The 12,696-nt window shown below is 56.4% G+C and overlaps 1 protein-coding gene across 1 annotated transcript; it reads right to left on the bottom strand.

Moving 5' to 3' along the window:
- Positions 1-3,556: 3,556 nt before the first annotated feature.
- On the bottom strand, positions 3,557-12,131 carry VPS51 (VPS51 subunit of GARP complex). The gene is made up of 10 exons (XM_066610427.1): positions 11,934-12,131; positions 11,295-11,424; positions 10,379-10,525; positions 9,799-10,018; positions 8,142-8,895; positions 7,256-7,471; positions 5,927-6,145; positions 5,121-5,242; positions 4,949-5,036; positions 3,557-4,069 (listed from the first exon to the last, which is right to left on the bottom strand). Exons 1-10 carry the CDS (start codon positions 12,105-12,107, stop codon positions 3,809-3,811), a joined length of 2,331 nt encoding a protein of 776 aa, XP_066466524.1. The 5' UTR covers positions 12,108-12,131; the 3' UTR covers positions 3,557-3,808.
- Positions 12,132-12,696: the final 565 nt, after the last annotated feature.

The raw sequence follows: 12,696 nt of genomic DNA, 5'->3' as shown, positions 1-12,696 counted from the left end.
TCCCGAACAGGAGTTTCAAAACTGGCAGATACGATGGCTGGGAGGAAGGTTCAGGCACCTCCTTCGTGACCAGCTCATGCTGACGAAGTGAAGAGTTTTGCTTTCAGGTAAAGGGGCCTTACTTTGTGATTCTGAGTATGATGCAGCACTGCTTTGTGCAAGCAGTATCAAATGTCTCCTGCCCGGGGTGACGGGTTCTGTCCAATCGGAGGCTTTGTCTCCGAGGAGCCGTTGGAGCCTCAAATAAAACTTGTGCTTTGCTTTCCACCTGGTTGTTGTCAGTTCCATATCACACTGGACAATCGAGCCACCATCTGGCCTGACTAGGTCTCCCCTTATGGTGGCAGGCAACAGAAGTGTGGAACATTTTGAGTTCTGCAGGGCTTTTGATGGAACAGAAGGACCAGCTGGATGAGCCTAATTAGCAAGGCTGATCCGACACAAGACGGCCAGCTCTGTGCTTCCCACCAGCTGCCCGACCAGGGGAAGAAGGACCAGAGGGGGATGAGGGCATTTCACAGCATCCCAGCTGCCAGGATTTATCAGCGGGAGCCCCTCCACATCCCCGCTCAGTGGCCACTCATCCGGCTGCAATCTGGCAAAGGCAGGGACTGCTTAAGAATGGAGGTTCACATTGTGGATAATCCCCCTGCCCTTGACAGTTCAGATGCACACATATGCCCTGCAGGCTCCCTCCTCCCACCCTTCAGCAATCGCCCGTGGTTTTTGCACCCACATCTCCCTGTTTCCTCCCAGGGGAAACAGCTTCACCTGTTGGATTTCTGTGGGCTGCTCAAGGCACAGAAGCCCTGCCAGCGCATGTAAAACTGCTTTATAAAATGAGTCCAGGCACCAGCAGTGCCAACTCTTGACTGACAAGCTTTTCCAGGAAGAGGGAGAGGCTCCTTCTCAGCTCTGCCAGAGATCTTGTCAACTAGAGATGTCACAGCAGAAACCTGGCATATGCCAAGATGTGGACTGCACCGTGAGGAATATGCCAAGACATGCCACTGCCCTGCCCTTGTGCCTGTCACTACCACCTTGTGTAGAAATCAAGCTTGCATGGAGCGGATTGAAGCAGTCACTTTCTGATGCCTGCAGATCTCACTGGGGTTGAAAACACAGGAGCAAGAGTCAGAAAAAAGTTGGCACTGCCCTTTCAAAAGCCTGGGACCCTTTCCCCAGAAGTCACCCCATATCTGTGGGTTCTTTCTCTACTCCAGCTAAGCTTAAGTACATGTAACTGTGGGAGTCAAGGGGGTGTGAACCCTGCATCCCCCAACTCACACTTATGCCAGATTAAACTGGTAGCAATTGCTGCCACCCACCAGGTGAAAACCAGTGACCTGGACTTCCTCACCTGCTTTCTGAGCTTGGGGAGGAGTGACCAATCTGGACACATCTAAATCAGTACTCTTCAGCCTGTGGGTCAGGACCCCAAAGGGATCACAAAGCCTCACTGGGGGGTTGTGCTAACCTTGCAAAGCCTGTGCAGGAAGGGCTTGGAGCCAATGCAAAAATGGTGCTGTCTTTTCAAAATGGTGTTCTTGCTGTAATCTGGCACAGCTGCTTCTCGCTGTCTTGCTCCGCAGTTCCTAAGGCCAGTCCTACTCAGACTGCTACCTCACAGGGTTGTTGTGAAGACTCCAAAGGTAGGGGGAAACAGGGTGGACAGATCAGGGGCGGGAGTGGCAGTGGATCCCCAGTCTCATACTTTTGACTGATTGCGGTTGCGACACAAAAAGGGTTGAAGACCACTGCCCGAGCTGCTGTAGGGGTCACTTCAGGTGCCTCCTGGGTTCAAGAATGAACTTACTCCCTAAAGAGCAGCGCACTTGTTGGCCCCTGAAGGTCGGATCCTGAGGGATTCCCCTGCCCAAACAGAGAGAGGGGATTTTTCCCTACAGGAACCACAAAAGGACAACAAGCTCTCTAGTGCAAGGTTAGCCCACAGCAAGAGACCCAACCACTGCTGCTACTCACCCCTCTGAGCCCCCCAGTGTGGGCGTGTGTGGTGAGCCCCCAGCATAGCGGCAGCCAGTGCAAAGCGAGCACCTTCCTGTCTCTGTGCCAGGCACAGCTGTGTCGTCGTCCCATATAAACCCCACTAGAGCAAGAGCAGCTGCCCTCGGTGCCCGTGGGAACAAGCAAGCTTGACTCAATGCGTTTGGAAACGTGAAGAATGGGGAAATGCTGGGAATTCCCCCAAAGGCCCATCGGCCACTGCCGGGTTTCACTGCCAGCTCATGGACGGAGTGCAAACAGGGTGGGTCTGAGACCCTCCCCCCTCCCTGAGCCTACAGCAGTGGGCCAAGTGCTGCTCCCTTCCTTGACCTGCTGCTGCGCCAGCCATCGCGCCTTCTACTCTCTGGAAGCAGAAGTGGCACTTCCAGCCACTAGAGGGCAGGCTTCACTGTTGCCACTCTCTCTGCCAGCCCCATTGCTGCCTCTCCTGACCCCTCAATTCAGGGAGGAAGAGCAATGGGGGGAAATGGCAGCAGGGCAGGAGGGCCTCCACAGAGAAGGATGGCATTTGAAATGTGGGTGTTCTGTCTTTGGCACCTGCCCGTTCATCCCTGGAAGGCCTCAAGTGGTGGCTGCAGGTGGGCATCCCAGAACCTCCCAGTACCACCCACCCCCACTCCCTGAAGAGAGCAGAAAGCTGTGGGGCATCAGGCTCTGGCCCCACTCCACTCCAGCGGTCTCCCTCTTCAGTGTTCTTCGGCCTATGGGTTATGACCCCAATGGAGTTGCGAAGCCTCCTGGGGAGGGGTCGTGGCAGCCTTTCAAAGCCTGTGCAGGAGGGGGCTTGGATCCAGTCCAATAACGGTACTGACTGATCAAAACTGAGTTCTTGATGTAGTCCTGCACAGCTTCTGGCTGTCTTGCCCCACAGCTCCTATGGCTGGCCCTGCTCAGGCTGCTACCTCGCAGGGTTGTTGTGAAGACACAATAAGTAGATGGAAACAGAATGGGCGGGCAGGGGATCAAGCCTTTGGAAGGGTGGTGAGATCAGCAATGCCCCCCCCCTCAATTTCATTATTTATTTATTGGAGTTGTGGTATGAAAAAGGTAGAAGACCAATGACGTACGTGGGCGGGTGGGTGTTTGCTGCGTAAATCTACTCCAAAATTACAGGACACGGAGCTTGTCCTCCAGATCATGCAGCATTTTTTGAGCACTAGAATAGGGCAGCCTGATGCTTATGGTTCATTTCTAGCCCTTTCCAGGGACTTTCCTGCAGAGGCCAAGCAGGTTATCTTGCTTTGTGGTGAAATCTCAGAGGCCTCTACCCCCCCTTCCCCCACCGGCTGGGCTGGTGACCAGGGTACACAGGGAGGCTCACTCCAGGAAGGACAGACTGTCTCTGGCAGGAGGGACACAGGGGGAGCCACGACATTATTCAACCACTGCTCTCCTGCCAGCTGGTGCAACGGCAGGACATTGCGACAGCAGTGTAAAGGGGGACTGAAAATGAACGACGATGGGAAATTAGTCAGCTCTGCAAGAGAACGCAGGGAAGGAAGCGAGCAGGACAGCGGCAGAACCCAAGATACCAAATGTACTTGAGTGACATTTTATTGCACACGAGTTGGAGTTTCACAGCAGCCCCAGAAATGAGAACTGGGGCAGACTGTCCTGAATCCTGGCGGCACCCAAGGAGAGAGTTACGTTTATTTATCCTCATCGGATGTGTCTGGAAAGGGGGTTCTCGGCTGTGGCTGCTGCCATCGGTCTCTGCTCTCTGGGTCCAGCAGGGGCAACACCTGGGCAGGAGTGTAGAGACCTGCACCGCCAACTCCTGCTGCTACCCGCGCTCACAGATGACCTCAATGACGCTCTGCTCCATGGGAACAGGGTCCAGGCACCGGTGGGCAGTGCTGCCTACGATCTCGTCCAGCAAGAAGTGCACCAGGTTCTCATCGGAGACGAAGCGCCACAGGTAGAGCTGCAGGTAGTAGCAGTCCACCTGAATCTGCTGCAGGCCGAAACGCCCAAAGGTGCGCAGGCGGACACACTCCAGGAAGGTCTTCAGGCTGATCTTGATGATGCCCGTCAGCACAGAGACCTGCGGAGGAGCACGTGTAGGTACCACTCTCTCCAAAGGGGCAAAATGCCTTCCCAACTTCTCTGAACATTGTCCGTAAAACAACCCAACCAGAACCCAGTAACTGCCACCTGCAGTTAAGCAAATGCTCCTATGCCCATTTCGCAGATAGGCAAGGCTGAGGCTTGCCCAAGGCCATCTCAGAAGCTCAGGGCAGAGATGAGATCTGAACCAGGGAAGTCCTGATGTGCAGGTGGCTGCAGTTCTAAAAGAGCCGGGCAGCAACTCTTCCACGTTCAGATTATGAACCTGCATCTTGCGGAGATGGAGCTTTTCCCCAGACTTGGCCCTGTTTGTTGGCACTGAGCAGGGCTGTCCAAAAAGCATCCCCCCCCCCAGCTATCAAGGACAGGGTTCTCTACCCCGAGCAGACATCTCAGTTCATTCTCATGTGAGTTCCAGCACACCAACCAGTGACTTCCCCGTATGCAAATTAAGGCCACTGTTCTCAAGCAAGGAAAGAGCTGCAGCTGTTGTGGCAGCAAGAAAGCCCCCCCCCCCCCGTCCTCGCACCTGCAGGAGGGAAGCCCTTGCATCAAAAACGATGACACAGTTTTTAAGATCCGCTGCCCGATAAATCAAGGGCTTCTCACAGCTGATCAAGATTACTTCTACAGCTCAGTCAGATCCGTGTCTGCTCGAATGTAGGCCCCCTGGAGTTCAAGCAAGTAGCTGCGTAAATGATCATAACCTGCCTAAGTAAATTGACTACATGTTGCAACTCTGATCAATATCTTGCCATGGGGCATTAAATGTTAGCCCCCCGAATTGCTGACCCCCAAACGGCCTCCTGAGGCAGCCACTAAAACATGGGTTTGGCTCTCTTTCCAGACCCCTCACCTTGTTGAACTCCACAGGGCTGAAGATGTCAATGCGCTCCGAGAAGAGCTTCTGGATGTTGCTCAGGAGGTTGGTGTCCATGGGGGCGCTGGGGGGAGAGAAGCTGAGAGGTGAGGCTGGTCGAAACCCCTCCCTCCCCCCCCTCAGGCTGGAGGGAGGCACCCCTGTTCACCTGGGTGTGTAGCTGGGGGCATATCGGCTCTGCTGCCGGGAGCTGCTGTACACCGAAAAGGTCCTCTTGCTGGAGTCGCTGCTCTGGGCTTTCCGTACCCCTTCCTCGTACAGCAGCCCCACCTACGGAGGTGAGAGGTGACACAGGGGAAGTCAGGCACTGATAGCATGTGAGGGAGCAGGAACAGGTGGGGAGGAGCCGAATCTCAAGCCCTGTTCTTCACTCACCACTGCCTGGAAGCACAGCTCCCTGGTTCTGGAATTGGGGGTTTTGCTACTTAGGGGTAAGCACTCTGCACAAGCTCAAGACTGCTGCTCGCATGCTAAGCCCTGGGGCCAAGGCAACAAACAGGCAGGAAAGGCACAGGGAAAGCTGAAAGGTAGCACGCTCAGTGCCTGGAGTGATCCTTAAAAGGAGAAACATTGTATGATGCATAAAGTGGACTGAGTTCAGGAACAGCTTTTCTCAGAGGGGGAAGAAAATCAGCCTCATGGTTCTTCTTTTTTCCAGAGGAAGCCTGTGAAGAGAAAAACCAGCGCCTGCCCGAACTCTGAGATTGGAGGGTGGATGTCTGGAGCCAGAGGCAAGCCCAGCTTGGGGTGGGGGGAGCTGATGCTCTCAAGAGTTCTCTCCCTTGGCTGTTCCTGATCTCGCTGCCACACTATTGCTCGGGGTCACTGAAGAGATGGGGGGCAGGATGACAGTGACGTATCCAGTCCCCCCTCCCCACAGCCCTCCACCCCTGCTTTCCTAGTTCCACTGCAGCACTGGCTTTCCTTCTCACACTGCACCACATCCCGCCATACCTGCACGTCGATGGAGGTGGCGTCCTCCACCACGCGCTTCATGACGGCACGGACGTTGCGTGGCTCGATGGTGGTGATCCAGTCTCGTGTCTCCACACTCTTGCGCAGCATCTGTGAAATGACCAGGCCCTGCACTTTCACGTAGTGGTTCAGCAGCTTCTGGGCGGCCTGACGGGCTTCGGCACACAGCCCAGTTACGGGGGTCACGGGGGAGTGGTCCTGCGGCAGAGCAGAAGCAACAAGCCTGTCACAAAGAAGAGTGGGACTGGGAGAGCATTTAGGTGGTGCTTCTGTGTACCCCACAAGCTCTGTGGCTATTCCTAACCTTTACAACAGTCCTGCAAGGTGGGCTGGTCATTTTTGCTCCATATGACAGATTTCAGGGAAGGAAGGGTTGAGGCTGGGGGAAAACAGTGCACCTACATCACTGAATGGCTAAGGGAGGATTCAGACTGCTTTGTGGCTCACACCTCATTCTCTTCACTAAGGATCCTAGTTCACTAAGAACGGTAGTTCAGACTGACCAGGACTTTTCTGTGGGGCTCCCCCTTGCTGAGGATGAGGAAATGAGTGTTCCTCGATAACGAACGTAACGGCCAGTGAGTCACGTTCTGCACCTCTGAAATATGGCAATAAGGAAGCAGAGGAATTGCCAGGCGCACCAATTGCGCAAAGCGCACACTGTGCACAAGTCCTGCGACTGCAACGTCACTGCCTTGCTGTGGCTTCTTGCAGAAACAAGGAACAACAACTGCATTATTTTATAGACTGATCTGTGCTTTAAAAAGCTGCCTTTCCTCAGGGTGGAGAACAAACAAACCAAGAAACTTATAAAGGGCAACGATTACGACAGAAGCGCACAAGCAGGGTGGACTCAGGGTTCCCGTCATCACAGCAGGGTCTGTTTGTCCATCAGTGGGAAACCTCAGGGGAAATCCCAAACCAGTCACAGAGGAACCGAAAATATTTTTTTTACTTGTGTGTTTCTGATGGCAACAGGCCTGGAGATTTGGAGACAGGGCAAGCTCAAGAACTCCAGCACAAGAAATGAATGCGCCCCTCCCAGCTCTTGTCGCTCTGGAACATGGAAAGGGGACAGGTTGGGGGAGGCACTTTCAAAACTCCGGCTTCCTCTGGCTCACGGCTAGTGCCTTCCACCTGCACCAGCCTGAAACAAATCCCATTTGGCTGCCCCTTGCCAATTTCCAGCTGTTCTAAGGTACACACCTGGACTCTGTGTGCTCTCCCCCCAAAGGCACGCTCAGGTGACACACCTGCCCTCCCCAGGCCAGAGCCCTGGTGCTTCCCCCCCTCCTGCACAGGGTCTACCTGCACCAGAAACTGCTCGTCGGTCAGCGTGAGGATGTAGCTGATGGTGGAGGTCTCATAGTCCAGGCAGAGGCGGGAGAGGAGCAGCAGGAGTGCGGGGGGTGTGGACCCCCCCTTGTCACCTGCACTCTCGCAGAACTGCTGCGCCACCTGGCAGATCGACTTGATGAAGCTGACGATGAGGCCTTCGCGGACACCCTGGCTGCAGAATTCACCCTGGGGGAAGAAGCAGGGTGGAGAGGCTGAGCTGGGGGCAGGACAGTTGCTGGCAAGCCGGTCAGGGACACCTTCTGAACGGAAGGGCCACAGAACACGGATGCTGCTGGACCAAGGCACAGACAAAGGGCTCTTCGATCCCAGAGTCCATCTCTTCTGCCAATCAATGCTCGCCCCCATGTACAAGCCAAGTCAGAGACAGGGACAAGGGAGTGAACAGCTGGGAGACTCAGGAGCAGAGAGCTGATGGGGCCTGGCCTCACCCCCTTTAACAGGGATCAAAGAACGCTTTGTCTTAGCTTGTACTGGAGGAAAAAGTGGCTCACGGTCATCAAGAAGAAAAGACTCCTTGGGACCTGGCACAATATGGGCAGACTGAGGCCCTGGGCGCCAGCTGCCTGTCTCGACCGTACACTGAAAATGGAAGGACACGAGGAATGCCTCTTTCTGGTGGGCTGGACGGGTGTCTGGAAGTGGTGCCTCACAATGAAACTCTGTCCTGCTGGAGACTCACCAGAGCCTGTTTCAAGTGAGTGTGTGTGTGGGGGGGGGGAGGGGGCCATGACACATTTTTTAGGGGAAAAGTGACTGTGATTCGAATTTTGTGCGCTGGGTCTCTGCAGATGACGCATGTGTGGGCACACCAAGAAAGAGGACCGCCTCTCCCTACCTTGAAATAGGGCTTGTTGGAGAACGTGATGTCCTTGGCAGTGAACAGGTGGACATAGGTGAGCACCGACTTGATCTGGTTAAGGATGGAGGCAGAGATGGTGCCCAGGAGCTCTGCCAGGTTGGGGCTGTCCTTGCCCATCAGGCGGGGGGCGGCCAGCGACTGGCGCACATCTGTCAGGCAGTCCACGTAGAAACTCTGCAGGGCCTGGAGGTACTGGCGGATGCGCTCCTTGGCCGCCCGCACCACGATCTCGGTGCCTTCAGCTGCCACTTTGGAGGCGGGCAGGAGCTTGACCAGTGCCTGCAGGCGGCGGTGGAAACGGTCCAGCGCCCGCACCAGCAGCGAGTTGTCCCCGACCCCTCTCTCCAGCTGGATGCGCCGCTCTACCAGGGCAAAGTAGCGGTCCATCAAGCCATCCACAAAGGTCACCAGCTTGTCCTGGGCCATGCGGGCGATCCCCTGGGCCCCCTCCCGGCTGATGAAAAGCTCCTGGTACGAGGCAATCACCAAGCACATGTTGCTGACAAAGCTGTTGCAGCCCCGGTCAGTGAACTCCAGGATGTCGGTGGGGGGGCCAGCCACACTCAGCGGCGGGTCCTCCCCCAGCTCAGCCTCCAGGGCCCGGAGTTCAGCCTCCAGGCGGCAGCAGGCGTGGGAGAGGAATTCGTCACACAGCTCCTCGGCCGGCTCGCCCAGCTGCAAGAGCAGTTCCACACACTCAGCCAGGTCTTTGGCGCTGGAGCCTCCGTCCCTGTGGAAGGAAGAAAAGGGGCTCTTGATGCAGATCTCCACCACCAGCAGGGCTCACAGTTGCTCTCTCTTCTAAGGAAGGAGCCACAGTCCTGCAAGAGGCCCTCACCGAGACACAACTCCTTGTCCTTCCTGCCCTTCGTTTCATTTCTCAACCTTGCTAACTGGGCAAAGGAACACCTTTCAGAGTGGATTCCTCTTATATTTAGCAGGGAGAGAGCAGCTGTCTCTCTTCACCCAGCACAGCACATGTTGCTGGTCTCTTCTGCGTCTTTTTTTTTTTTAAGATTGTGAGCCCTTTATGAAAGGGGAACTCTTTATTTTACTATGCCAACTGCTTTGCAAACTAGTGTCCCTGAAAAGCACTACGTAAGTATTTTTAAGAATAATAACAACAGCTGTAATTTGAGTGACTCTACGTTAATGCAACCCCCTTCTGCTGTTATATAGTCTTTTCTGCATTTGTTACTCTCCTACCTGTGTGCGTATAATGGCCTATTTCCTCTTTAACTATTGTCTTTAATTTGTGGTTTTGGAAAAAGAGAACGTGTTCAATGAAGTTCAGTAAAATATATCTAAATGGTCAAGGACGACCACAAGAAATTGCTCAGAGCACCAAAACTGGTGCACTTTGGTGCCAAGTCCTCTGGCTCACTCCAGCCCCCAAACACAACCTGTCTGAGGCATCCATTCTCCAGGAAGGATTCCCAACTGCAAGAGCTCTCGAGCACTGAAACCGCCTGCCTCCTTAGAGGCTTTCGAGGAGAGGCTGGACAGTCACCCGTCAACTGAACTGTTGCTGGCACTGAGCAGGCAGGCAACCGCTAACCCCTTCCAACTCTCACATTCTGCGATTCTATGCAAAAGGGGTCTCCCTACCGCCACTTCTGTGCCTGTGGCCCACCTGAATTTCTCGCGCAGCTTCTGAGCCAGGTCAGCCATGATCTTCTGGCAGTCATCCTGAATGCCCCGGAAGGAGGGCATGTGCTGGTACTGGTGGAGGATGGAGCGGGCCTTGCTGTAGTAGCGAACCGCCTGCCCATATGCCTCCAGCTCCACGCACTTGGTCAGCCGGGCAGGCAGCTCAAAGAGGAACTGCAGCTTGCGAAGGAGAGAGTGGACTCCTGGTGATGCGGAGAGGACAGCAGGTCAGGCATGTGCGGTTCTGCTGCTTGTTACACAAGCCTGACTGACAGTAAGGTGCACATGGACTTCAACAGGGTTCGTGCAGGAACCCCTCCCAGCAGACTGTGTGGTTGGATCCCACCCTATGGCTTTGGATGGCATGCAAAATCCAAGACGGCCTCATGGTAGAGTGGACATCAGGCGTGTGCAGAGGTGGGAGTTTGCTACAGCACCAAGCAACCTGATAAGACACTCAAAACGCTCGGCACACTCACAAAGCAACAATGCTGAGTGCCTTCCCTAATCTTTGCTACTGCTAATGACGTCATTCCCTAATGACGACTACTGAGCAGACCCACCTGACAGCTTCGTGATCTGCTCGTGCTGACCCTGCAGGGTGCTGCTGATGCTGGCGCTGAACTCGGTGATCACAGCCATGTTTGCCGCCAGGCAGTCCATCTCGTCCTCCATCTTCTTGAAGTCGTTTTTCATCTTGCGTATTGTGTCTGAAGGGAGAGAGAGAGAAGGAACTGAGACGGCATTACAGGAGCACAACCATGAGGAGCAGAGGCTCCGGGCATAACCTGGGGGGGCATTCACCTGGGCTCCTGCACATGGCCTTGGCCAAGCAGCCTCCCACTGCCTCTGTTCTCACTCTCTATGGGAACAGCCGTAAACCCTCCTTTATGAGGCTTTATGAGGCCAAACACAGTGATGCTTGCAAAGGAGATTAGTCGCACTTGTGGGGAAAATGGGAAGGGGCCACGGACTCAGTGCTATGCAGACAGCCTCAGGTTCAATCCCTGATAGCACCTCCAAGTAAGCCAGAGAGACTCCCTCCTGGGAGAGCCACTACCAGTCCATGTCGACAGTCCTGAGCCCAGTGCCAGCGTGAGGCAGATTCTGCACCCCTATGAAGGTGCTGAATCACTAACAGCGATCAGCTACAGCAGTCCCATTGAGCCTCCCAGTTAAGAAGCAATCTACCCCTGAAGAACTCTGCTGAAGGACAAAGGGGAGAAGTTGCCTCCCTGTCCTGTTGGGGGCTTCCCCAAAGGGGCTGCTGGGGCTGCTGCTGAAAACAAGATGCTGGACGAGGCGGGTTGTTGCCGCTTGGTCTGATCAAAAGGTGGCCCCCGCAGAGACCTGCACAGTATACACAGGACACATTTAAAGAACAAGAGGACCTTTCAGTGCTGAACCCTGCTGGCAGCAGCCCACATGCAGGCTGTGGGAGGGCAGGACCACCAAAGCCCTCCCTGTGCCCGGCAGTACCGGTGGCGGAGATGAACTTGTTGTAGTTCTCGTAGACCAGCGTCTGCATGTCGCTGTCCAGAGCCCGGATCTGCTTCACCATGTCCGTTTCGCAGTCCATCAGCTGGGCCAGGGGACACTCCTTCCGCAGCTGGGCAGGGGAGACACAGGGAGGGGGGTGAGGCGGTGCTGCCACAGGGTGAGCCGGCTCAGCTCCTTCTCCGGGCCGGGCCTGGCCTGGAAGCCCCTTGCTCGGGAGCAGAGTGTCTGGACTGCACAGCAGGGAGTGCCGGCCCCCCAGCGGCTCCGGTCAGGAGATTTCAGGGAGAAGGGAAGGGAGAAAGCCTCACGCCCAGAGACGCTCAGCTGGCCAACCACATGCAGGGGACACTTAGCTGGCGCCAGAGTTACGCAGCCAGGAAACAGCACCCACAAGCCTGCCCCCTTTGGGAGAGCACTCTGCTCGTGCTCAGGGACACTCTTGCCCAGGAAGGGCACTCAGCAGTTCGGCCCTCTTCGGAAGAAGAGAGCTTTGCTCATGCTCAGAGGCGCTCTTGCCCAGGCGAGGCGCTCACAGGCCCTCCCCATGCGGCGGAGCGCTCTGCACGCGCTCAGAGGCGGTCTGGCCCGCGGCAGAAGGACGGCAACGGGGGGGCGGACCTTGGCGAGGAAGACCTCGGGGTCGAAGTGCGGGCCGTTGACGTCGGTGGGGCCGCCGGGCTCCCCGCGCGCCTCCCCCGGGCCCGGCAGGCCGTAGTAGAGCTGCAGCGCACCGCGCGGCCTGCGCTTCCCGCCCGGGGGCTCCGCGCCGCGCTCGGCCTGCGGGGACGCCATGGGGGCGGCGGGGCTCCGGCCTCGGAGCGGCGGGCGGGCGGGCGGGCGGCGCACCAGAGAGTCCCCCGCGGAGCCCAGAGCGGCCGCCCACGGCCGGAAGCGACGTCACCCGCGGGCGCCGGCCGCTCTCCCCGGAAACTCCGAGCCTCCGCGGACGCCCCGCCCACCGCCTCGCAGGGCCGCGTCGCCCGTCGGTGGGCGGGGCCACCTGCAATCGCCCCGCCCACTGATCTTCTGAGTGTCCAGGACCAGCAGGAGTGACGTCACGGCAGGAGTGACGTCAGCAGGCACTTTGAAGTGAATCGAAGCAGCAGCAACACCCAGTGCGGCCTTCAGCCGGTTCTGGGAACACAAGAAGAGCCCGGCTGGGTCAGGCAAAGGCCCACCTAGGCCAGCTTCCTGCACCCCGCAGCGGCCCAAATGTCTGGGGGAACTCACAAGACAACAGACACAACCTGCGTCCCCTGCATCTGGCACTGGGGCAGCCTGCCTCTAAAACCAAGAGCCTGCACATGCCTACTGTGACTCGTAACCAGTAATGGATTTCTCCTCCAGAAAGTTGTCCAATCCCCTCTTAAAGGCGGCCAGG

The sequence above is a fragment of the Tiliqua scincoides genome, chromosome 15, assembly GCF_035046505.1.
Source record: "Tiliqua scincoides isolate rTilSci1 chromosome 15, rTilSci1.hap2, whole genome shotgun sequence".
Lineage (NCBI taxonomy): Eukaryota > Metazoa > Chordata > Lepidosauria > Squamata > Scincidae > Tiliqua > Tiliqua scincoides.
This window is presented reverse-complemented; position numbering and strand designations above follow the sequence as displayed.

Coding starts and splice junctions, on each gene's coding strand:
- VPS51 (XM_066610427.1), bottom strand. CDS start 12,107: ATGGCGTCCCCGCAGGCCGAGCGCGGCGCGGAGCCCCCGGGCGGGAAG. Junction 11,425..11,933: donor CCGAGGTCTTCCTCGCCAAG/GTCCGCCCCCCC, acceptor TCCCCTGCCCAG/CTGCGGAAGGAGTGTCCCCT. Junction 4,070..4,948: donor GCCCTGTGGAGTTCAACAAG/GTGAGGGGTCTG, acceptor GCTCCTCCGCAG/GTCTCTGTGCTGACGGGCAT.